General features: G+C 40.7%; 1 protein-coding gene across 2 annotated transcripts in view; it reads left to right on the top strand.

Annotated features, from left to right (window-relative positions):
- The window catches only part of LOC106572214 (paired box protein Pax-7), a 64,367-nt gene that overhangs the window by 2,867 nt on the left and 35,966 nt on the right, over nucleotides 1–25,534 (top strand). For both annotated transcript variants that reach the window (XM_014146200.2, XM_014146199.2), the window contains exon 5: nucleotides 138–266. In XM_014146200.2, the coding sequence (XP_014001675.1) occupies nucleotides 138–266 (129 nt within the window). The remainder of the gene's footprint in view (nucleotides 1–137; nucleotides 267–25,534) is intronic.

The raw sequence follows: 25,534 nt of genomic DNA, 5'->3' as shown, positions 1-25,534 counted from the left end.
CCAAAAACAGGCCTATAGTGTCACCTGGACTTCATTGTATTAGGTTATTATTTCGATTTGTTTACATTTGTTTTAGCCTGTGTGTAATGACTATGCAATTACCCTAGGCCTACCTTGTTTTTTTTTTATTCTTGTAGTGAGTTCCATTAGTCGTGTTCTGAGAGCTCGATTTGGGAAGAAAGATGATGAAGAAGATTGTGATAAAAAAGATGAAGACGGAGAGAAGAAAACCAAACACAGCATCGATGGCATTCTTGGCGATAAAGGTAGGCTAATTCAATTGGATTTACATTCGCGTTTTAAAACAGGCTCTTACAGGCCTATACACAACATCCTGTGCGCTCAATATGTTGCAATATTTTGTTCAGCATTGTTTGTTTGTTTTGTTCATGCTCTTTTGCACACATTTGTGATTTTTTCGTGGTGTTAAGCTGTTTGCCAATACAAGCGTAACTAGACCTGCTTAATTATTTATATGAGCCTTGACGGAGGGTATTTGTGACTGCATTCATTTGCACAACAGACTCCTTTGGTGCTGGTAAATGGTCCCTTGAAACGGCAACTGACAGATGACCGATGTGACAATCAATATCAATTACGACCAGCAGGTTGCAGCGATTCTTGATCCTGGACATTAGCCTATTTAGGTAGCGCGTGTATACTGCTTCATAGCTGGGTATTATCATAGTCCTATAGGCTAAATAATATGTAGACTAAAATAAACCGGAAGCTAGTGATTTGCTAAAAAGATAAACGTGCCCCAATTGTAGCCTAATTCGTATTTTTTTATTAGGATATATTCATTTGTGTTTAGGCCTAGGTCTGTTTGAAAACGGCTTATTATTATTATTTGTTAAACTTTTTTAGTTGTCATTTTTTGGGTCAGTTTTAAACATATATTTTTTTATGTGAAATATTTAGGCTACAAAGAAACGGGTTTATCTTTTGTCCTGGCGCTTTTTTGAAGGGACCTCGGTATTATCTAGTCAAAATACATTAGATCCTGTGTCTGAAAAAAGACAGGGATTTCCAAATGAAATGATCAACCATTTTGTAGCCTATCTGTTGTTTAAACGGTCGCACAAAAAGCCTTTCTCTAATGCGACAGCCTCTCTAAACTTGAAGATGAACTTCAGTTCTCAAGACTTCCACTCCATTGAAGGCAAGGATTCTGAGGTACAAAGGCAAACCCCTCAAAAGCAGGGCAGCGAAAGGAGAAGTGGGACGTTTTTTCACACTTAAAAACCCGCAAAGAAAGGGGGAGAAAACTTTGGACAAAAGGCCAAGAGGAGAACGAAAGGCGAATGAATTATTCAATCCACCCTGCTGGTATATAGTTTTGTAATATTATAAAATCGTCTGTTGGAATAGATTAAGCAGTGCAAAATGTGTTTCGATTGTTGTTTGGAAATGCGTATGCTTTTTAGAATCGAGCTATTTTGTGTTCTAACTGAACCCTTACTGATGTTTTCTCAATGAAGGGGGTGGGGTAAATGGGCCTGTAAGTGAATGTAGACTAGCCTATAACATATTCTTAATTTATTTCACAAACCGATTCATTGATAGATGTTTAACGTTTGTTGTCTATGGACTCGTGTCATGAAATGGCCTGTGTTGTTGGTTTATCTCGAGCATGAAGTGCCTGCACCTTGTTAGTAAATCTGCACATAACTGACCTATGGGACATGACACCAGTTCATTATGGACTACTGTTTATTTCACGAATCGCTGTATGATCATGACGTTTGCAGACAGAACGCCTCTCCATGATAGCTCGACAGCCGTGTTGAAACGGGTTCCACTGCCAACAGTTGACCCGCCAACAATTGACCCGATTCAGGGCCCAGCGGGGGCTGTAGCGCTTTTGATTAAACCACAATTCTTCGTTAGAAATCTTTAGCCAGATTGGCTTCAAACCACGTTGTCATAGGCCTATTTGTCAGTAGCCTAGCCCATACATACACCGTGTGAAAGTGACTAAGATGGGGCTATATAGGCTATGGATATATGGCCTGTAATGTACATTAACCCATAGGCCCCGTTGTAGATCCTGTGTTCTTTTGGACATGAAATGGTCTCGCAAACCCTCTGTAAATGTTTTGCCCACGTTTGGCTTTTGATGGTGACATGTTGAAACCAGGCTACCAACTGTCCCATTTTTTTTTTTTTCTTAAAAAGACTCATCTCTGCGCTTGTTTCATTCTATCATCCGGCTGGCATTTAATAATGTTAAGACTTATTACAGCTCGTAATGAAACCGGTGTCTGTTGAATAGGCGTCTGTGTTGGAGAGGGGTGTAATAGCTCGCAGGCATGGTAAGAAATGTATTTATCCCCTATCAGCCCTCACTCTTGGAGTTTCAAGCACAAACGTTATGTTGAAGGGTTTTAGAGCAGATTAAATTGAGCCTTTTATTTCTTTTCACTTTCATCTCTAAACGGCCCACTCTGCAGCTAGCCGCAGGCACAAATTCATGAGATTTTAGGTTTCTTTTATAGGCTATAGTTGTCGAGATTGTATTCATATATTTATTTTGTTTTATGTCATTTTTATTTTGGGATTGCATTGGAGCATATAACTCTTAACATGCCAAACTCGAATCTGGTGATGGAAATGTCAATTTTAAGTAAATTGTACAGTTTATATTGCAAGCAAATTGCTAGATGCATTGGCTTATTAGAATACAGCGGGGGTGGTTTCACCAAACAAGGGGGCATCGTGTTTGAAGTCTGAGCTTTTCAAAAATAACCGCTGCTGTCCATTCTGATTTTAAGTTGACTGCGAAAGCTTTGGGTTTTGGGGAAGAAAATGCTGCAGTTATGCTCCGTAAAATAGCAGGCCAAATGTTTTCCATGGATGCTGATATTGACAGATTGCATTAGAACGTATTTAAACACTGCGTGAGTGACATGTTTGCCAAGTTTAGAAGGGGACTGCTGATAGTGGCATAGGTTGCCCCTTCCAAAGAGCTTATGTTGAGATGTAAAGATTTATGACATGACGTTTTGTTACACTAGAGTAGACTAATTATAAGGTAATAGTCTCAATATATGTTTACAAATAGATTGTAGGTAATTATGATCGAGATCAAGGATTTATTATGTTATCATATCAATGTTTAAAAGATTGCATTCAACCGATATAAGGATATATGCATTGATCATCCCATTGGCATAGCTATAGTCTATGGTCGATGACTGACCTAATTTCAAATGATGCATTGGTGCTGAGAAACTGCACACCTAAATGGTGGCTGAAAGGAGTGTATCGGTCAATTCATAAAGAACAATTGGTTTTGATTAAACCAACACGCACCATCTTCAGCCCTCATGTGTGATAGAAGGGGCAAATGGACACTTGAACAAACGGTCGGATTACCTGAGGTTCTCAATCTAATCAACTAGGGGCCAGGCGGGATTTGTGACTGTTGTGAGTGGGATCAGAGGAAATGATAGAGGCCACAAGGAGATAGCGAGATGTCACTCAACCCCAGGCCCCAGACACGGCCGTTCTCTGTATTCAATTTCAAACGACGTTTAATACGCGTCTTAAAAGGAGACATATAACCTAGAAAACGCGTTTGGAAATGATAGATAGGCTATACCGACAACTCAAAGAGCGACCGAAAGTACCCATAAACCCATGATATAAATGGTCTACTTATTTAAAGGGTTATAGAAATAAGAGGAGATATTGCGTCACATTGAGGAGTCATGCAATACTGAATAAAAACAAAAGGCTGCCATATTACATATTCCGGAGCATGATCTGGCATGCGTGCTGCTTTTTCTCCGAGACAGTTGTAGAAAATCGAAAATTATATTTAGGAGTCCGAAATAGCCTAAGCTTCATTGAAAGAAAAAGGATGCCTGGATGTGTCGAAAGACCACTTCAAACAAATCCATCTAGAATGGTGGGAGAGATTTAGTGAAAGTATGGGGAAGTTATTTAGCTATTAATAAAAAAAAAAATGTCCTAAGGCATCGAGAGTGACTCCATCTGCACTTTCTCGCAGCTATTTGGCTGGGTTGAAATTGAGGGAGACCCAAATGTTGGGTAGAGATAACACAATCATCACAGGCTTGGTCCTGTGCTGAGCATCAATGTATTCAACTCGGATTAACCTCCCCTTTTCCCCCTCGCTGCCTCTCCAAATTTCATTGGAATTTACATGGCGAGATTTTTAAGAAACATAGCCTATAAAAAGCAAAAAACAACAGGCTGCGTGGAATATTTTAATAGCAGAGGGGGTTGCATCAGTTGTCATAATAATCACAAATAATAATGATAGCCCAATAGACATAATAATGATAATAATAATGATAATGATAATACTAATGTATGCTGGTTTTATATATATTCCTATAACTGTTATTTCATTCTAATAGTATGCTGATATTAAGATATTATGTACACTTCTACTTAAAACCTTTCGATTGGGTAGGCCTATCGGTGACCAATGCAGTTAATATTGATGGCGTTTCTCCCTTAAACGTTTCAAGACCGAAATAATAATTATATGCCATTTAATTCCACTGTTGGGGCAAGAAATGTAGTGTTTTTTAGAGGTTTAACAAATGTGCATGGGTAGGCTATAAACCCATCGACCAGACGGAACTCTATTACACGGAACCCCGATAAAACCAAGTGACATAATTCGTGGAACAAATCAAATTAGCCAAACCAGCAACAAATGACCATAATTTACTATTTAAAAGTCTTTGTTAAGCATGTTGCATCTCTTTAATGCATGGAATAATAAGATACCCCATTCATCGGGTGAACTAGGGCCTAGTGCTTTTTAGGCCACATAGGACCTATACTAAAAATAAACATGGAGAGATGTCAAAATCACTCACTCCCCAAACGAGATTTAAGAGGCAACATAATTCTTCTGTAATTTATTTAAATCAGTTTTGTTAAGCCTGCTTCCCTGACATCAAACAATATTTATATACGTTCATTGAATAAGGGGTCATGGTTTACATGCTTTTGTGCATCTTACAGGCAGCCCAACACCTTCACATTCCCCCTCAAGAGCATTCCTTAGAATGTATTTAGATGGTCGTTACTAAGCAAGAAACACCATGGTACTGCATTAAATTAGTATACACTCATTAGATTAGGAAAATGATATTATGATGGCGACATATATTTTTCCCTTCCGCGACTTAGGCTATAGTCTACAGCAACATCACAGCAGCTGATTGAACGCATCTTCAAAATGGACAGGGGGAAATCTTACACTGATGACACATTTTGTCCTGCCAATTCATAAGACATAAGGCATATAGAGAAAGAACGATCTTAGCGTAAGCCTCTTCATCACGTCGAATATTAATGTGCAATTATACCCCAATGCTCGGGTGACCCGCTAACCTGAGGCAGACCCTGGGGTTTTCATGAAGGGGATTTCGTGTTGTGTGTTTCAGACATTTTAAGAGAAGAGAGGAGGAAAAAAGTAGGTGAGGAAAAGTAGAAGCGGCTAGAGGAAATTGAGAGGCTTATAGTCTTTGATCCTTGGGTGCTTTTGCTTATCAGAAACATTTGTGGTGACACCAACACAATGGGAGTTCATCATATTACAGACTGCCAGTGCTGCTTTCAAGCCTGCCTGTCTATTAATTAAAGCACTTTTGCCATGTGGGACAGGGCCTATATGGGTGCACATGCTACCAGCAGCGAATACTTCTCGAATCTCTGGTGGGTTATTTAAAGGGACAATCTCCCCTTTTGGGCGACTTAGGAAAATTCCAAGGTCTTCTGTAGACTACATGGGGATTTTTTTCTCCTCATATAAAGGCAAGTACATAATCCTTTCCTGCTCAATAACTTTAAAGGAATTAACTCCCCCCTACCCAAACATTCACCAAATCTCAAGGTGTAGAACTTTCACGGAGTTATTCATTTTACTTTAAAGTAGGCTTAACTGTCCAGTGAAAATCTCACTTTTAAAAGTTCATATTCTGTTAACTCATACCCAAATAATGTTGTTGACTTGTCTTATACTCGTATTTGTGGTCAAAGCATAAATTGGAGATAAAACACTTCAAAAACCCCATCTCAAATTTGTATCTCAAACAGACCATTTAAAAAAATGCTTGCTATTTCCTCATGGAGAGTGATGTCATCCTGCCTCATTGGCTGAGCTAGCCAATCAGTGGTCTACTGGCATTCATATTTTTAATGACCAATATACATCCACACCATTCTATTGTTGGGGTATGCCCAAACAATTTCAACAGAGCAAAGCTGCTTTTTAACATACCTAATTACCATTTATTTTAAGGGAAAGTATTTTGCTCATATTCTAATTAATTATAGGTCATATTTCATATAGGTTGGAAACACTGGACATTTACTTTAAATGTATGTATAATGTTACATTTCATTTCCATTTGTCATTGACATCAATTACATTGAAAAACAGTTATAGTTGGTTGGGGTCAGGGATGTACTGGGCAGCTTGATGGGGGACATGGCCCTGCAAGATCTGAGGAACAAATCGGACAAACGACAAGGAAAAACTCCTGCTGACACCAATAAAAGTATTGGCCTCCGGGCTTCCTGTGTGGTGTCGCAAATAGTGTTTTTGATAACACGACTCGCCATCAGTCTATTGTTGTACGCTGCCCATAAAATTGGAAGGCCAAGGAACTATTGTTGACCCCAAATGAAGACCGCTCATCAGTTGATGAGGAAATGGGCTTATGTTTAGTCGTGCATGGTCGTTCATGAAATATACAGGCCTATATGCCTTTTAACTTTGAAACTTAGTTAATATAGCCTATATTCATATCTGATATCGAATGTTTAATTCAATTCAGATGAAGCCTAGTCTGTTATTATGTCCAATTGAATAAACATGTTATTTAATGTATAATTTTAACCGCATTATGATTGAAAACATTTAAATACATTTGACCAAACAGAAGCACAAATATTGTCACTATTGTAGTAAGAAAAATATAGCCTGGGCTACTTGTTGATTTTCCTTTTATTCTTCACCACTTCCAACTGCATCAATGGCGTCTTTGAGAAAACCAATATATAAAGAGGGGCAACTAAACTGGGAAGCGGTTTTGAAAGAGAGAATAGCAGCCCACTTCTTTGCCATGGAGTGTTCAGTAGCCATTCCTTAATCCTGCTTTCATTTTGCCGACAAATGCCAAGAATCTTGTTTGGCGACCCAATGGGAGACTGATCAGTGAACAAAAGGGAAGCATTTCACAAAGCAGAAATGAGCAAAACGAGGTTCAGGGCAGTCAGAAGCCTTGGGCAACCATTAAGCTCCGTTTGCAAATGATAGCCAATGGGACAAAGGAAAACACAAAAATCTTAAGCTATACAAATATGGCTAAACAAATGGATTGACAATGTCACCAAATGTATTGATGGTTAATTGAGCCCTTGGTGAGACGCATAGTGATTTTTGGAGATGTCTTATTGTGCAGGGTTATCGAGGGTGTTTTGTCAAATTTGAAGTAGCCTACTTTACTGATGGGGCATTTTGGGGATTTATCAATAAAATTTAAATCAGTAAAATATTGCACCAAACACATAAAGTAATCGAAAATGACATGACACCTAGGCCATTCATAATAGCCTACCGAATAACGCTTGATGGTGCAGAATGTGGCGGGGCTCGAAGGTGTGATGTAACGGTTCAATATCGAATCAGGATTTTGGACTGTGTACTTAATTTAGAAAATAGGTCTGGATCGTATCTTTGAGGAAAACATGTTAAATTAACATCGCCAGATTCTACTAATCTACATTTTTTCCTCGGTTTCAAGTTGCACCATTAAGACCAGGCATGTATCCTACAAAGAAAAGCAGACCAAATAACCACCTACAGAATAGCCTATGAGTGTCGACCACGCAATAAAGACCAGTGGTTTCCTTTTCGTTTGCCTGTCTGCTGTGTTAACTTGATATTTTGTGCATGACTGGTTTATTAGACACCGCATGTGTGGGGATTTGACAGCGGCTCCTGGGGTCTGGATACCTTCAGTTAAATCCAACTCATTTCGCTCTCTCATGTAATTCATCTGGGGAACCTAGGGAGAAGGCCCACGGTAGGAGAGGTATCTTAAACCCTTTCATCTCAGCCTATAATAACTGGACCATAACAAGCTCTCAATGCTCAGGTTGAAACCATATCATCATACCATGAGATCATTCCAGCACAAGGTTAATTAAGGTCGAGACTGCTGAGTTTACCTAACATAGCTGTTAAGAACGTCCCATATAGCCTACTCTTTTAAAGTAGCCTACAGTAGCCTATAATATGGTGAATGATAATAACGGTATATTTATTTAATAACCGTAGTATCATTTATAATAACATTATTATTAGTATTTTAAAAAATCTGTAAAATAAGCATTTCGCTGCACCTACAATAACATCTTTAAAATAACATTTGATTATTATTATTATGTAAATCAAACTGTTATGAAAGAGGTTCATTACAGTGTTTGCCAAAAGGATCATAATACAAAGGTACTGCATATGATAGAATATTAATTATGTATTGATAATGAATTTTTTTGGGGAAATGCTATATTGGGATGTTTACCTAGCTCACTCTGTGCAAGTTAATATTTGTGAGTTTGCTGTGGCCCATTTCCAAGAACGTAGATCAAGTTCAAAGTGACAGAAACAGGATTGAATCAGAGAGGAATGTTAATATGAAATGTTGAAATTGAAATGATCTCACACACCAAGGGAACCACGCTACTTTTGCCCAGGTGGACCTGTAAGGAATTGGAGGTATAATGATATCTTAGTTTGTCTACACAGGCACAAGAAAGTCATTCTACAAGTGTTTTTGTCTAGGATTCGACTCCCTAAACGCAAACGCTGTTCAAAATGCACAAATCCATTCTAATTGGGTATGAAATGACCCTAAATATATAGAGATTAAGCAACCATTAAGCCCCTAAATTTTCTTCTAAAATAAACCTTCAAGCTGTTGAAAGGTTTGAAAGTGGATTAATGGTTCTATATAAGTCTTTGCATGAATGTAATTTGTGCCACTTATTTTACATGCCATCCTAAAAAATATACGTGAGAATATATTTAACCAACTAACATCAAATCATTTATATTCACTTTAATTAAAATTATGTATTTTTACACCCTAATGTTATCATTGTACACTCAAAGCTACAGTTCTGGAGTGATTGAGGTTATGCAATGTAGAGCCCTAACTATCTTTCTAGGCCATGTTAAGTGTGTTGTCTGCCCAATCATTAGTGTCTGTTTGCGTTATATAAATGTACTTTCAGGAGAACACACATTAAAGTTAGAGACTCATTGTAGGTTTTATCCAGGTTGAATCTGTTATAGTTCATAACTCCCTCTGTTAGTGTAAGTGACCAAGGAGATAAACGTCAACTGTTTGTGTTTTGCCTTTTAGAAGCCTCTTTGTAGCTAAACCAGCTTTTTTGGTTTGGCCTGAAATCCCCCTGATGTGTGTCTACCCACTCAGTCTATTGATATACAAGCAGTCACTTAAAAAGGGAAAGAAAGAAAAAAAAGTGAATGGGGATAGAGAACCGTCTGTTATTTTGTGTCTTTGGCCCCGCACCATTGGCTATTCAGGCGAGTTGATGAACTCCTCCAAAAGTTTATTAAGGGGAAGGAAACAATACAAACCAAAGGCTTCAAGCGAACAGGCTGACAGTTTATAAACTAGCTTCCATTGAGCCTCAAAAGCAGATGCATGAATACCTTTGAATGGGCTCCCTCAAACTGACACAATCGAGCTAGACAACAGCCATGTTGAAAAAGGAGGGGTTTTACTCTTCGGTGCTGCTGCGGTGCCGATTGGTATTTCCATGCATTAATGTACATCTGCAGTGGGAAGGCTCCAATCTGGGGGTTGGTTGGTTGGTCTGGTCGAGTCAAAGCGTTGGTTTTTGCTGATCTTTTTGCTTGTGTTTGAAGTAAAGCCTTGTGTTCCGCACGCCCACTCTGGACAGCAGGTGTCACGACACTGAGAGAAATATGCTAATCGCAATGAAAAAGAGAGTGAGGGAGAGAAACGTTTTACTTATGCTCCCTCGCTTTTTCACGGTATGAACCGGAGCATTTCTCATCCACATGCAGGTTGAATGGGTGATAAGTGGCTTTTAGCGATGATGGTATTCCTTTCAGCCGAAACAACTTTGTTCTCAGTCCAAGCAGTAGTTCCTGCTTGCCAGATCAGTCAGTGAGTGTGTTGGTTCGCTTTGGGTTCAGTCGTTGAACATAATTGCAAAGAAACCACTTCTCTTGAAATGTTAAATTATGTTTACCAGCTAGAACCTTGCTGAGCAGTGACTGTAGAATCAACAACCTGAGGAAACACTGCTCTTACGAAATGCACCAACTAAAGTTTCTAAACCCTCTCCACCTCAGCCTAGAACCTAATTGGGGACTATGATTTGTGAGTGTATCCAGCCCAGACCCAATGCTCCCTAAGTGGGCACCACCCGGGAGAGGTGACCCTGGACAGCCTGGGGGGTGTCTGAATGCACTGCGGACACAGCCTATAGCAGCCATCCCTAGCAGGTGTCACAATTAGCAACACAATCAGTCTCCATGCCCTGTGGTCATTGGGCGTCTGTTCAACCAAGCCGTGTAAGGCGGGCTGGAACTTGGGGGACAACACAAGGGGGTACATGTGGAGCAGGGACAAGACTAGTGCCTGATTACTCTCTGAAACAGCTATTAGAGGGGATGACGTCTCAGCAAACAAAAGTGGAGAAGAAATATCAATACTTTGTTCGTTTTCCAAACAGAGCCCCCTCGGTTACACTCCGCTCTCGCACATTTCTCAATCACTTGTGGTTTATATTGGCTGTCAGTGTCAACTGTTGCTGTTATTGTTATGAACATATTGGCAGTGAATTGGAAGTTATCTTTGTGTACTCTGAAAATGTCTTTATTAGGCTACAGTCTGGCTTACTGGGCAACCCCCTGTCTGTTTGTTTTATGAAGAGATATTGCCATAGTCATGTGGAGAGCTGACAGTACTGTGTTGTTGGGTGTTGAAGCCTGGGGACAGCCTTATTGGTGGCTGGGTTTGAGTCAGTTTCTGTTCAAACTGATCATTTGTATTTTTTTAAGAGGCCTCTCTTTTCACTACCACAAGAGTGCTCTCTTTGAATCCTTGGGATCACTCGCAAAAAGGGGTTATTTAAAAAAGATGAGTACTTCCTAGTGTGTTTTATAAGCAGTTTTTTAAGAGCGAGCAAATGTTGCATTAAAAACAATTCGAGTATTACTCAATGTGATTGATATGTTTGGTGCCGCTCTCTGGTAATATAAACATAGTGTACTTAGTGTTGATGGTGTCAAACCCCTTTAAATACCCATATACGTCAAAAATATATTCTGTGTATATTATCTGGATTGTCAATATTTATTTGAAGATACTTGTGAGCACTTGCGTTAATATATTTCCCTCTTGTGCTGTTTTGTGTGATTCTACATCTCAGCGGAGGAGCGTGGGTTGATCAGATAGGAGTGCAAACAGGCGTCTCAAATTAAAAGCTTTTATTTGACCGTAAACCTGTCCCTTAAAACCTGCTGCTTGCTTATGGAGTAGATCACTTGCTTTACTAGACAGTCATAAAAGGACGATGAAACTAAGGTAACCAACACCTGTCTGTATTCTAGGATATCCAAAGATTGCCACAACAGACACTAACCAATAGGCATATTACATTTTGCTTGTGGCTCATTTTAAGTGAATTTGAACATTTTTACAGATGACTGTTTTAAGCAACAAGGCACAAGAGGCACTATGTAATGAATATACTCACAGGTAAATGGCATTGTTTGGCCTGAGGCAAAGTGGTGGGACAGTCAACCCATTTACATTGGACTATATTCATTACATCGCACGGACTCGTGTGCCTTATTGCAGTTTTAAAAAGGTTGCCAACATATTCAAATAACAGTGAATGAAATATCTTCATTAAAAACGTTATTTTGATACAATTTTCATAAAATGACATTCTTCCACTAGAAGATATAATCCGGACAAACATCTGGTCGTTAGTTATTTTGGTCATGTTGCTACAGACGCTCTAGTCGTTAATTATTTTTGCATAGCTGCTTTGAAAAAGGATTGGTACTAAAAAACTTTGTTGCTATACAGGCTGACTAAAGTTCTTGTCATTTGCTAGCTAGCTAGTCAACTTCAGGTAACTCAGTCGCGTCAAACATTGCACCAGGAATGACAATACACTAGCTGCCTTTTTGTTTATTTGAGCTTTTTTTTCTATTGGCATTTACTTGGATAAAAATAATAATGATGTTGATGTGAAATTTCGCCCGGTCTCGTCTGGACAACGTTCGTTCTCTACGGTACAGGGGAGATCGCATTTCAAGAGTGAAATGCTTTCCGAGGTCGGACAGGCAGACAGTGTGGCTTATATTAACTCCTGTTGTACCAAACTAAATGCTAGGCTAGAAGCAAGGGGAAATGTGCGAGTTGAGATAAATACAAGAGAGGCTTTGGACAGCAACGTGAACATGACGATATTCTTATGGAGACGCAGTGATAATTCAGATGGAACTTCTAGCAGGCATAGGCGTGCCAGTGTCGGTGAATACAGCATGGCTTGGAGCACTGCTCGTCTAATCAGCATCTAGGATCCAAACAACTAGTTTTAATAATGTTCCTGAGAGCCCTGACTACTTCACAAAATGGGTTGTCACTAACATATTTAGTGGCAAAGCTTAATTCAGTTGGCTGGGTTCACAGGTCTCTGTGGTACTGACTTATCCTGGCCTTGAGGCTACAGCCAGGTCCATCCTCTGTCCATTAATTAACACCCCACCTAACTCTTCCTCATCTTCACTTTTCTCCACCGTAACTGTCTGCAAGACAGCAGTGACCTGAGATGAGGTTTTCTATAACCTAAGAAAATTGCTTCCTTGAAATATTTATTGGGCTTACTTTTATGGATTCAATTGGTAAGTCCCTCCCATTTCATTCATGGCGTAATACAATGTTAACCATTTTATGAAGGACAAAAATTTCAACCAATTTTATGATTTGGTATTACTTCACAATGTTCACCTATTTATATAAAAAAGTTGCTCGCAGCGAATGTGTGTGCTTGATTAGTGAGTCGCTAGTCAAATGTCTACATTCCATTCTGTCCAAGAAGTATGTTTAAAATGAACCACAATCCTTTTGGGCTAATTCCACGACAATGGGGGCATGACATATATAATTAAGTACACAGGCATTTGGCCAGTGTCACAGCACTGATTAGTAGTTAACACCATGGTCCAATAGTTGAAAAATCACCATTAGCCTACGCCACTTACGGCCATAAAATCTCCCATTTTCTGCTCCTTAGCAGCTTCACCCCGGAATCTCTGCCCTTGCTTTATTTATATATGTGTTTTGCCCTCACACAAAGACAATAAACATGTTCCCAGAGTGTTGCAAATCAGAAATTTGCTCAGATTTTTTCCCCCACCAACCTGAATAGTGAATGCGGTGGCCAGTATGTGAACAGTAGGGCAGGCCAGCTGCAGGAGAGGGGTAGGGAGGGAGGGAGAGGGTGAGGCTGTTCTACCCCAGCTTCAAACAGGGTGCTTGTCTTACAGTTTTAACTAATGGGCTTACTTATGCATCCACTGGCACTCTCCCTTCATGCTGATTCCCCCCCCCCACACACACCTAACACCAAATGATTCCCCCCTCCTAACACCAAACTCAATTTTTCCATCCAAAATCCACAATATGCTGTTGACATTTTAGAGAATTCATTATATCATGGTTTGTCTGCCAAAACGGAGTAGTTTTCTTTCTTGCGATTCCCACAAGTCATTGTGTGTTCATTTTTATTCATCGTTTATTTACACATTTTTCTGCGATTTAATTTGAGCCGCCTAAGTGATAGACAAGTTTCTCGTTCCTGTTTCAGACTAAATTTGACCAATGTTTCACCAAGTGGATATCAGATCTGCTTGAAAAGGACAGCTGCCACACTGTTGATTTTTTATCTTGGTTTTAAAAGGATGCACTCCCAACAGAAAGGCACCAGATCAAGCTCTCAGCTATCTCCCCCTCTCACATAAACACATGGGTTGCATTTCAAAGCACCTTTTAACTGTAATCTTTAAATAGACTCAACAAGTCGAAATCACTTATTTTGTTTGCAGGGGGAGGAAACCCTCTTCTATGATTATTAATCTGCTTTTATTCAAAATAAGATTATTCTTTGCTCTTATAAAACTTTTGGCATTTTCTTTTTTAAGCCCCGAGCTGTCCACTAAGGGCTTGCATTTGTATATCTCTAATATAGCTTTGTCTTGAGTATTATATTTCCACCCCGTCATAATCTAACTCTGTGGTTATATTGACAGTCAGCATTTTGTTATTTATAAGGCCGTTTTCTATCAGTAAATGAGACATATGCACGCCACAGCTGGGGGAGAGAGAGCAGATAAAGACTTTGCATTTAATAACCGCTCGTTTGCTAAGACGTAATGCCTTGATAAGGCGAACATATTTGTGAGGGCTAGATTGAGTTCAATACCACTTCTATACGGCATCTACTGAGAGGACAGAGCCGGGCTGCGCTGTGTCCTAGCCTATACAGTGTTTTGTATGTGTGTGTGTGTGTGTGTGTGTGTGTGTGTGTGTGTGTGTGTGTGTGTGTGTGTGTGTGTGTGTGTGTGTGTGTGTGTGTGTGTGTGTGTGTGTGTGTGTGTGTGTGTGTGAGAGAGATGATATCCATGATATAATGAATTTTCTGAAATGTTAACAGCATATTGTGGATTTTGGATGGAAAAACTTGGTGTTAGGATGGGGGACTCATTTGGTGTTAGGAGTGTGTGTGTGTGAATTTTAAGCTATGCATGAATATTCGTTCGAAACTACTGAATTAGTCTACTTGGCAAAAATAGAAAAAAAACACGCACATTTTGACAATACTGTATATTCAACAAAACCTTACAACCTATGCCAGCATTCACTGTATGTTTTGATGTAACTATACATTTTTGTGTTTTTTTACTAAATTATGGCCATTTGGTTGCAGTCACTGTGGGATGATGGCTTATTTATTGGATATTGAATGAGTTAGATGAATACAGCTTTGTAGGCTACTCTGTTTGGAGTGTCTGTGGTTTTTATTCATGGTCCTACTCTCTGCTTCAGTTTAGTTTAGCCTATTTTTTGGCCGCTTGGATTTGAGGGTGTTTGTTGAGGGATCAGATTCCGATGCCAATTGGCAGAGTTTGCCAGCTTCCCTTTTGTGGCTCTTTCATAATTTTATTACTTTCACTTTGACCTCAATTAGCGAGGTCTTTATATCAGGAAATGAAAGAGCACCGTCGGGCACAGAGGAGGGAGATCTGTTGAAAATGGACACCTGCTCTTCAAACGCCAAGCAGCCTTCCTAATTCTGGCAGGTCAAATTAGCACTCTTTCCAGTTTCTGTTGACAAAGTTAGCTCAGCACTTCCTTTCAAAATGGGTGGTCATTGTTCACAGTTTCAATAGCAAATGAAAATGATTCAGTTGGAATGGGGCATTTTTCTTCAATGAAAGTGTGAGTGGTTACACAGCTGTACATGTCAGGATGACTGTACAGTATGTGTTATATGTGAGGTTTAGATACAGAGATAAGATTTGTTGCAAACCACAGTACTCCCATAAGTCTCTAGTAGTATTATAATCAAATACAGTACATCTATCAAAGCCCTACATGTTGTCGTTAAATTACTAGCTCCCTCTTTTGTCTCCCATACTTTGTTTCAAATTAAATTAGCCATATAGAGATGCATCACACATTGGGCAACACATAAATCTTCCAGCTGCCAAATTCCCACCCCCACATCAATATACCAGGCCTACGTTCCTGCAGCTCTCCTCCACCACCCTACCCCACCCGCCCTCCAACCCACTTGGTGCAGTCCATGCTCTTTCCCAACCTTTTAATGGTTTAATATGCAGTCAGCACTTAGGTGTGCTGTTCGGCTAAGGAGAGTCAATATGTCAGCGTTTATTGATGCCCCACGGAGCTCCGGTGGGTTGTCAGGCTGTCTTTTCAGGGCCAAGCGGCCCCCTGAGGTGCTGCCTCTATTGGGCCTGAAAGGACTGGGAGGCCCTCAGTCCCTCACACAGACGCGGCGGACACCATTTTTTTCTTTAAGGGGTCTGCTTCAGGCACATGACAAGACCCCTAAACGACCATTACTCATCATCTCTCCTTCGTTACTTTTTGTTTTCATTTTAAAAAGAAAGAATAGGGGCCTAATTGTTTCTTGTGGAAGCAAGAGATTAAGGAACCGTCCTCCGTCCTTTCCTTCCCTTGTTCACTTGCTTCTTGCTATTTTCTTCTTCTTCTTCTTAGTATTACCGCAACCATACAATGAGACAAATGTGAATCAAAAGAGAGAACTTTGAGAATTAACATTATTATTACATGAATGAATTTGGTGCAATGACCACTAAGTTAATTTATATGTCATAGCAAGTGAATCCTCCTGATCCCCTCCATCCATCCTCTCTTGCATCCCATCCAATCCACTGTGGTGTTCTGTAGACAGTGAGTACAGTGAACTTAAGAGGGGGGGGGGGGGGGGTGCGCAGGTTTGGATAAATCTAGCCCCAAGGCCTGAGAGACTGTGGAGAAACAGATGCATGTCAGAGATAGCACAGCATAATGGCCTGTTTGTACAGTGTTTTTTCTCTCTCTCTCTTTAAACTGTCAGACAAAGAGAAGGGTTGCACAATGGCAACAAAATGCACACACGCATAAGGATAAACTTGTTCAGGAAATAGACAACGACAATACACAGTTATTCTTGAGGAAGTAATCAAATAAAAAAAAAACTTTGTAGACAGTGACGCATGGCGTGGAGTTATTCCGTTAGCTGAAACTGGTCAATGCTTGTGTAAAACTGAAAGCAGGCCTTGATTGTAAATATACTGGAACTAATATGATTTTCAGAATGACCCATAATGAGTGCATGTTGCTCTCTCCAGAGCTCTGTCGCTCTTTGTCCCTCTGTCTTGGTCGACGTCCGGGACGAACAAACTCATGTCAACAGTCAACAAACCATGGATGTTTCACCAATGTTTACGTTTACTTTACATTAGATGTGTCTCTTGTGGGAACAAACATGCACACTTGATGTGAAGTCCATGAAAGTAATTAAGGTGATAAATGCAGAGAAGTTTATTTACAAGGTATTTACATCATGTTGACAACACACTCATGATACACTGCTAAGAATACCCACACACATGTCAATAATAATAATAAAATTGTCTCAGTGACATTTGAGGGTGATTGAAACATATTATAAGCTGGCGTGTAGGGGAATACAATATGACGGCATGATATGCTGTGTGTAAAAAATGTATTCTGTAGTATTACAACTAGGACTGTCAAAGTTAACATTTTAATTGTAGTTAACTTTTGGAATGTTTCATGCCGTCATTTTTTCTCTCCCATTTAATAACATGCATTTCCAGTCTGAGTTTCCACATGGACCCTTTTGAACGCATCACACAAAGCGCTCAGTGCTGTCGGTCTCTACAGCTAGCAGCTTCTGTAGAGCTGTCTTCCTCTCATGTGGTGCTGAAATCAACCACTATGCGCTCAGCTTTGAGCAACAAAGTTAAAGGAAAACTTCGAACCTTAAACACTTTCCCATGCGTTTCTTTAGATAACAGCAAAAAATGTATTTACACAGAAGTATACTAGGCAGTTATGCTAACGTTAGCTAGCTAGCTAACCAAACGAGAATGGCTGAATGCCTCAAAATTCAACACAATGATTTTTATCAGAACAGAACTTCCATTCCATTCCATTAAGCTACTGTTTTGGTTGTTGTTCTTCCTCAGGTCAAAAGATTAAAGCAAATGATTCCAATTCTAGTACGGTAGCAGCTTGTGACTATTTCACGTTGAACATTGATAAGAAGTAGCTTAGGCTAGATCTAATAGCTGTATGATATTTTACATAGACTTTTATATCAGACCTGGCTGTTATTGTCTTAGAATACAGTAAAATATGTTATAATTGTCTTAGAATACAGTTCATTTTTCATTTTTATAATCAAAATATATTATACCAACAAACCAATGGAATTAGTTGAAAATAAAAACATCTTTAATTAGGATCAAATTTGAAATGTTTTTTTTTTTAAATTGCAATTAATCGTAGTTACCTACAGAAAACCAATGCCATTGACTTGATTAACATTTGTTTTATTGTTTGACAGCCCTATTGATAACTATGTATTATATGTAATAGTTCATTTACTTTACATGGGTAACTGTACGCTATCTTTCTAGACAATGTGTCAATGGCGTTTGCGTCACTGAGACTAAAAGAAAGACAGTCATGTTCTGTATCCCTTTGGACTTCACAAACCAGAAGCTAAGTGATAGAACTGTTCATCTAGAAATACCGAAATACAGTATGGTCTGAGGTGAAGCAAAGCGCTAGCGCTAGCTACTTCCTAACAGGCAGCAGTATCTCCAATTGATTGCTCTTATCACAACAATAGATCCCATTGGGAAACACCAGCCTCCAATATAGCTAATTAACAGGCTTATTTAATTAGAGGCAAATGAGAGAATTTAGCTAATGTTCATTTTGATTCCTGTTTCAGATTGATTCCTCAATTAGAGGGAAGGTTGCAAATGTATTTTTTTGTGCAAACATATGGCATTGGAGAATGCCGTGGACCCTGGAGGGGTGTACACACTCCCAGATACTTAATTAGCCTCTAATTTGGTGATAAACGCAGAGCCTCCCTGACATTTTATCACTCTCCCCAGAACTTTCACATGGAATTACAGCTATCGTTATTTAATCATCCAAATGTCCCAGATCACTTCAACAATGGAGAACTGCCTTTAATTTCGACCCTAAGTGTTAATGAGAGTTGTTTCTGTGTGTGCATGTGCATGTGTGTATAACGAATGTAGAATGTGATATTTATGTGCTATACACTGCCTTTAGAAAGTATTCACACCCCTTGACTTTTTCCACATTTTGTTGTGTTACAGCCTGAATTTAAAATGGATTAAAAATAAATTGTGTGTCACTGGCCTACACATAATACTTCATAATGCCAAAGTGGAATTATGTTTTTCGACATTTTTACAAATTCATTAAAAATGACAACCTGAAATGTCTTGAGTCAATAAGTATTCAACCCCTTTGTTATGGCAAGTCTAAATAAGTACAAATTTGTACAAAGTCACGCAATAAGCTGCATGGACTCACTCTATGTTCAACAATAGTGTTTAACATGATTTTTTAATGACTACCTCTTCTCTGTACCCCACACATACAATTATTTGTATGGTCCCTAAGTCAAGCAGTGAATTTCAAACACAGATTCAACCACAAAGTCCAGGGAGGTTTTCCAAGGGTATCTATTGGTAGATGTGTAAAAAAAATGTAAAAGCAGACATTGAATATGCCTTTGAACATGGCGAAGTTATCAATTACACTTTGGATGGTGTATCAATACAACCAGTCACTACAAAGATACAGGCGTCCTTCCGAACTCAGTTGCTGGAGAGGAAGGAAACCGCCCAGGGATTTCCAGGCTGGTCACTAGGAACAGACGCTGATTTCAGAAGTTTGAAAAGGTCCTGAGGACGTTGATATATGCCATCCTCGGCGCTCACCAAAAACAATGGCCCTGCTCTGGGCTCAAACTCACATTGCTCAGAGCCAGAGAGTGCTGCTTAGACCACTGCACCATGGCAATTCATAATTGTCTAGCAAGCAGGGAGAGTACTTGAGGATACTAAATGGAAACAGTGCATTCTTTTTATTTTAATTTAAAAACAAATTATGCTTTCCCCAAACCACAGCCCTAACCTTAACCACTTGAAATGAATACCTAAACTTAACCCTTTGAGTTGTTTCTGTTTTAACCATGTAATCACGCGGAATGAACCCTGTAACCACGCAGAATTAATGGGTAAAAAAATCGGCATTCATCCAATTATGTCAAATCTCAGTGAAACTATGAGATCAGTTTGGGATTTCACCATGAGGCCAATGGTGACTCTAAAACAGTAACATATTTTAATGGCTGTGATAAGAGAAAACTGAGAATGGATCAACAACATTGTAATTACTCTACAATACCAACCTAAATGACCTCGTGAAAAGAAGGAAGCCTGTACCGAATACAAATATTCCAAAACATGCATCCTGTTTGCAATAAGGCACTAAAAACTGCAAAAAATATTTTCAAGCATGGTGGTGGCTGCATCATGTTATGGGTATGCTTGTCATAGGCAAGGACTACACTCCTAGAAAAAAAGGTGTTATCTGGAACCTAAAAGGGTTCCCAAAGGATAACCCTTTGAAGAACCCTTTTTTGGTTCTAGGTAAAACCCTATTGGGTTCTATGTAGAATCCTTTCCCAGAGGTTTCTACACGGAACCCAAAACAATTCTACCTGGAACTAAAAAGGGTTCTACCTGGAACCCCCAAAAAAACATTTTGGAATCCTTTTTCTAAGTGTAGGGAGTTCGTTCGGATAAAAAGAAGCTAAACACAGGCAAAATCCTAGCGGGAAATCTGGTTCAATCTGCTTTCCAACAGACACTGGGAGACAAATTCACCTTTCAGCAGGACACAAGCCCAAATATACACTGAAGTTGCTTACCAAGACAACATTGAATATTCCTGAGTGGCCTAGTTACAGTTTTGACTTAAATCGGCATGAACATCTATTACAAGACTTGAAAATGGCTGTCTAGCAATGATCAGCAACCAAGATGACAGAGCTTGAAGAATTTGATAAAGAATAATGTGCAAATATTGTATAATCCAGGTGTGCAATGCTCTTAGACTTACCCAGAAAGAGTCACAGCTGTAATCGCTGCCAAAGGTGATTCTAACATGTATTGACTCAGGGGTGTGAATACTTATGTAAATTAGATATTTCTGTATTTCATTTTCAATAAATTTGGAAACATTTCTAAAAGCATGTTTTCACGTTCTCATTATGGGGTATTGTGTGTAGATGGGTGAGGGAAAAATCAATTTAATACATTTTGAATTCAGGCTGTAATACAGCAAAATGTGGAATAAGTCAAGGGGTATGAATCCTTTCTGAAGGCACTATATGTATCCCATTCAAAAGGCAAAATTGTCACCATTATAATCAGCCCTAGCACTGTCTGTAACCGACTGGCTCTTCTTAGTGAAACCAAAATACTGGGGAAGGCAGCATGTCTTTTATTTATGCCGTGGCACATTCGCCCGTTGTCCCCCTGTATTGGGGGTGGGGGGATCTGCTCGTCTGCCTCGCCATGGTCCTATTTGTGTGATAAGACCTAGCATGCCAATCATGGGATCTGGCGGAGACAAAGATGAGGTCCAGGTTGAGCCTCTCTATCGGCCAGCAGCGTCTGCTTCATTACCATAATCTCCCTTTCCATTATCGGCAGAGAGGCGCTGACCTTCCAGTTCCAGTGGGCTGCTGTCAAACTTTATTTAGTTTCATTCGGCGGTCGTTGTTCGCCACGGTCATGTGATACTGGGCGTACAGTGGCGTTAAGGTTGTTATCGTCAGATCAGAACACAACGTGGAGATGTGGTGGTGGAACACCTTGCCAGCCTCTTCGTTGCATGTTTAGATTTGTCGCCTTAGCTTCTGTTTAGTCAAACACACAATAACATAGAAAAATTAATTGGAGAGACAGAGAGAGAGAGAGAAGTGGGGGTCTTATGTGGTTTAAGGTGATTCCAAACATGAAGAAGATCGGTCTCTGACATCGGGCCAAATCCTCTCACAGATAACCATGTGGGATGACAGAGAGAGAGAGAGGGAGAGGGGCAGAGGGGGGAAGAGAGAGAGAGGGACACAGAGAGAGGGGGGAAGAGAGAGAGAGAGAGTGAGAAAAGGAGAGAGAGAGGGAGGGAAATAGAGAGGGTGAGAGAGTAAACAAAGTGATGCAAAGAGAGGATGGATACTGTGCCATTTTGCCCCTCCCCCATCCTCCCTAAATCATGCAGAAGAGAACAAATAAATTCCATGCCGTCTGTGGAACGAAAGGCTGCGGCCACCAGCCACCCGAGCACTCCAAGGTGACTCTGGAAAGTGATCTGCTGGCCCACTGCACCAGCCTCAAATGTTGTCATGGCGAGTTAATGGCAAATCGCTTTGCACCAACACCCCCAAAACAACAACAAAGGGATATACAATGTATGTATAGATCTTTACTTGAAAATCTATGGGCCACTTAAAAAAAATTATAATCTTTATGTGAAGAGAAATTGGCACTAGGAATTTATTTAATTAATGCGGCCTCATGTCCTGCGGCCACATGTAATCTGTTGAGAATTGTCAAGCGTGAGCTTTTGGGGCTGTGTAGGGGGTGTGAGGATGGGGGAGAGACAAAAAGACATCCACCGTGAGACTCCTCCAGTGGCCTGTAATGAGAGTCTCCATCTAATCCCATAATTCCTTGTTTAATTAAACCACCGAGCCTGCCCAGAGTCCAAACCAGGTTGATGAGCCCTTTATTTTTTGTGTGTTTGGTTATTTTTCTTGTGGAGCTTCACTTCACTTCATAGGAATACAGTCACATGGACAAACAAATGCATAGAATGAATGTGCATCCACCCACAGACTCCTATGACTAATCCCCAGAGTTGCTTGCATCACTCCTGTCCTATGTGTCTTGATGACCGTTGTATTCAGAGTAAGACTACTATATTTACAAGTGTCAAGTGTCATTACCTATGTATTTTGAAGCCTTTAAATGCATACCAGCGTTGTTTTTCTCACAGGGTTGAAGTTTATTAGTGCTGTTGGCGTTAGAGCTATAAGAGTTGCATGCCACACCCAGGTTCTGCACGTCTCAATTGTCCCCCCAGGGCTTTCATCAGAACACTAGAAAGGAGCAGACAGGAGGCACAGGCTGACACATTATTACTATACAGCCCTGCTAACCCTCTCAAGTACCTCAACGCTTCTCATCATATCTGCCGCTCGAAAACCTCCCAGGTTTCACATGGTACACACACACACACACACACACACACACACACACACACACACACACACACACACACACACACACACACACACACACACACACACACACACACACACGTACGCGCACATGCACACACAGACACACACACACAAATGCATACACACAAATATACACGCACAAACAAATACATGCATACTCACCCACCCCGTATGCCCAACCATCCACCCACACGCACAAACACACACATTCATCATCTGAGGATTCTGAATGAGTTTAGAATCAGTGACAGTGACTCAAATGTAGAATCACAGCTGTCATTCCGAGATCCGTATAGAAATATCGCCCAGAATCACCCTGCCAGTTTGAGTCCACATTTGACTGTTGTCACTTCCTGTTATCAGAGAGGTCTGATTTGAGCGCCCGTCACAGTTCCTCCATAGCCATCCTTTCCTGTAGCACAGGAATTGTGTTACACTTGATGATTTGAAATGCAACGTATCCACATGTGTGGTTGAGTTCTGTTTTTAAATTGGTAAATAAATCAAATGTTGAAACATTATTCTGGGCAGCCACCGCCCTGCGTTGCTGAGGCCATGAAAGAGCAGAGAAAAGAGAAAGGAGTCTGTCATAAGGGAGAAGGCATGTCTGTCAGACCCGGACCCCAACCAGACCCTGCCCAGACCCAGACCAAGACCCAGTCCTGGTAGGCTGGAAGGCTGTGGAGGCAAACAGGGTCAGAGGCACGGTACTGAAGCGTATCAGCGCTGAGAGGGACGCAAGGAGGAAGCAGGGACACTGACCTCCCTCATCTATCCCACTCTCCCCTCCCTCCCTCACTCCTCTCTCTCGTTCTCTCCATCCACTCTCCCCACCACTGCAGAGCCAGCATTGCTACCAGTCAACTCCCCCCATAATCGCCTGGCCACTGATGCGACAGCCTGGGACCTGCACCCCTCTCATCCCCCTCCCCTCTACCCCTCCTCCTCTATCTCCCCTCCTCCCCGGGCAGGCTCTGCTTCTCATCTCCCCTCTCCTATCCTATCCTCCTCTTTCCCCCTCTCCTTCCTCCATCCCTAGCTCCATGCATATCTATGAGAGCAGCAAGAGGCGGCTGTGCAGCCATCCCTAATGTGGAATGGCTTAAATGCAGGGAGAAGCAATGGGGAGGATTAGGGCCCTGTGTCTGGAGAGCTGAGCCTCTTCAGGCGGCCGGGGGTGTGGAGGGCCATTTGGAGAAGGATCAGCTCTCATGCACACTCACTGCCCCCAAACACTGTCAATAAATATATATAGCCTTAAACACCCAGGGAAATGAGAAAGAGGGACCCTTGTCGACCCCGTCTGCTGTCCGCAAGGGCTGGGCGACGGACAGACCTGACTGTCAATGTGTACTCAAGTGTACACTGTGTCCACTTCGAACATGAGTGTTTTTGATACAGTTAAAAAAAAATCATTATTATTATTATGGTTTGGTAGTAGCACAGTGTGTTGAGTAGTGTGTCGACATTCAACGTCCAACTGGCCAACCTGAATGAATGTGTTTGGTGAAATAGCCTACATTTCATTTCAAACAGCCTGTTCGTCACAAATATGTCACAAACAAGGGACTGTATGGAACCTCACCACTGTGAAGTCACATGTTGTCCCTGGTGTACATACATACGGCCACAGAGATCCTATTAAATGATGTATGTAATTCTATGTATACAGCATCACATTACCAGTAGCCACTTGCTCTATTTGCACCCCGATTTACACATTTCATTAGAAACAATGGTGTCGTATCTTCGCAGTTTATCCTTTGCATGCTCTACCCCAGCACAACGCCGACCATGAACCATAATTAAAACCGATGGCTGTACTTACCCGATAATCTGTCACTGTGGTTATTTTAAAACACCAGCATGGGTATATTATATATTGTGTGGCACTGATTTCATTCAATCCCCGCCACACAATAATATATTGGCAATATTTACACACTGCCAGTTTGTTGTCGCGTTGCGCCCCAGGCCATGGTGGAAGAATAGTGCTACACGGATCGCCAAGGTGGTCTGGAGAGATTAGCGCCCCCCTCCAATCTGAGTTACCCGCCCCAGGGCATTCTGTGTACTGATGCCGGATTGTGTTGACAGAAAAGGCTCTCATATAAATAACCACACAGCGAAGAAAATACAGTCGTATTCCCTTTAGAGGAGCCATAGGAGGGCATGTCACTGGAGGACACAGCCATCCTCCCTGTGTATCAACCACTGCCTCCCTCGGTGAACAACATCTCTCCATGGTTGTTACTAACACGTCTTTCTTGCACTCAAACCCACGCTTGTCTTTTTAACCGCTAGCCCTGGTTTTGCAGATAGCAGCTGGTTTAAAGAAGGTTTTACTTGGAAGGACTGTGATATGTGGTTGTTTTACCCGCTTCAGCTGAACGCATTGACATTGCTCTGGATAAGAGAGTCTGCTGAATGACTAAAATGTCAACTTGAAACTGTAGAAAACTGCTATTTTAAGGAACGTTTTAAT

The sequence above is a fragment of the Salmo salar genome, chromosome ssa15, assembly GCF_905237065.1.
Source record: "Salmo salar chromosome ssa15, Ssal_v3.1, whole genome shotgun sequence".
Taxonomy (NCBI): domain Eukaryota; kingdom Metazoa; phylum Chordata; class Actinopteri; order Salmoniformes; family Salmonidae; genus Salmo; species Salmo salar.
This window is presented reverse-complemented; position numbering and strand designations above follow the sequence as displayed.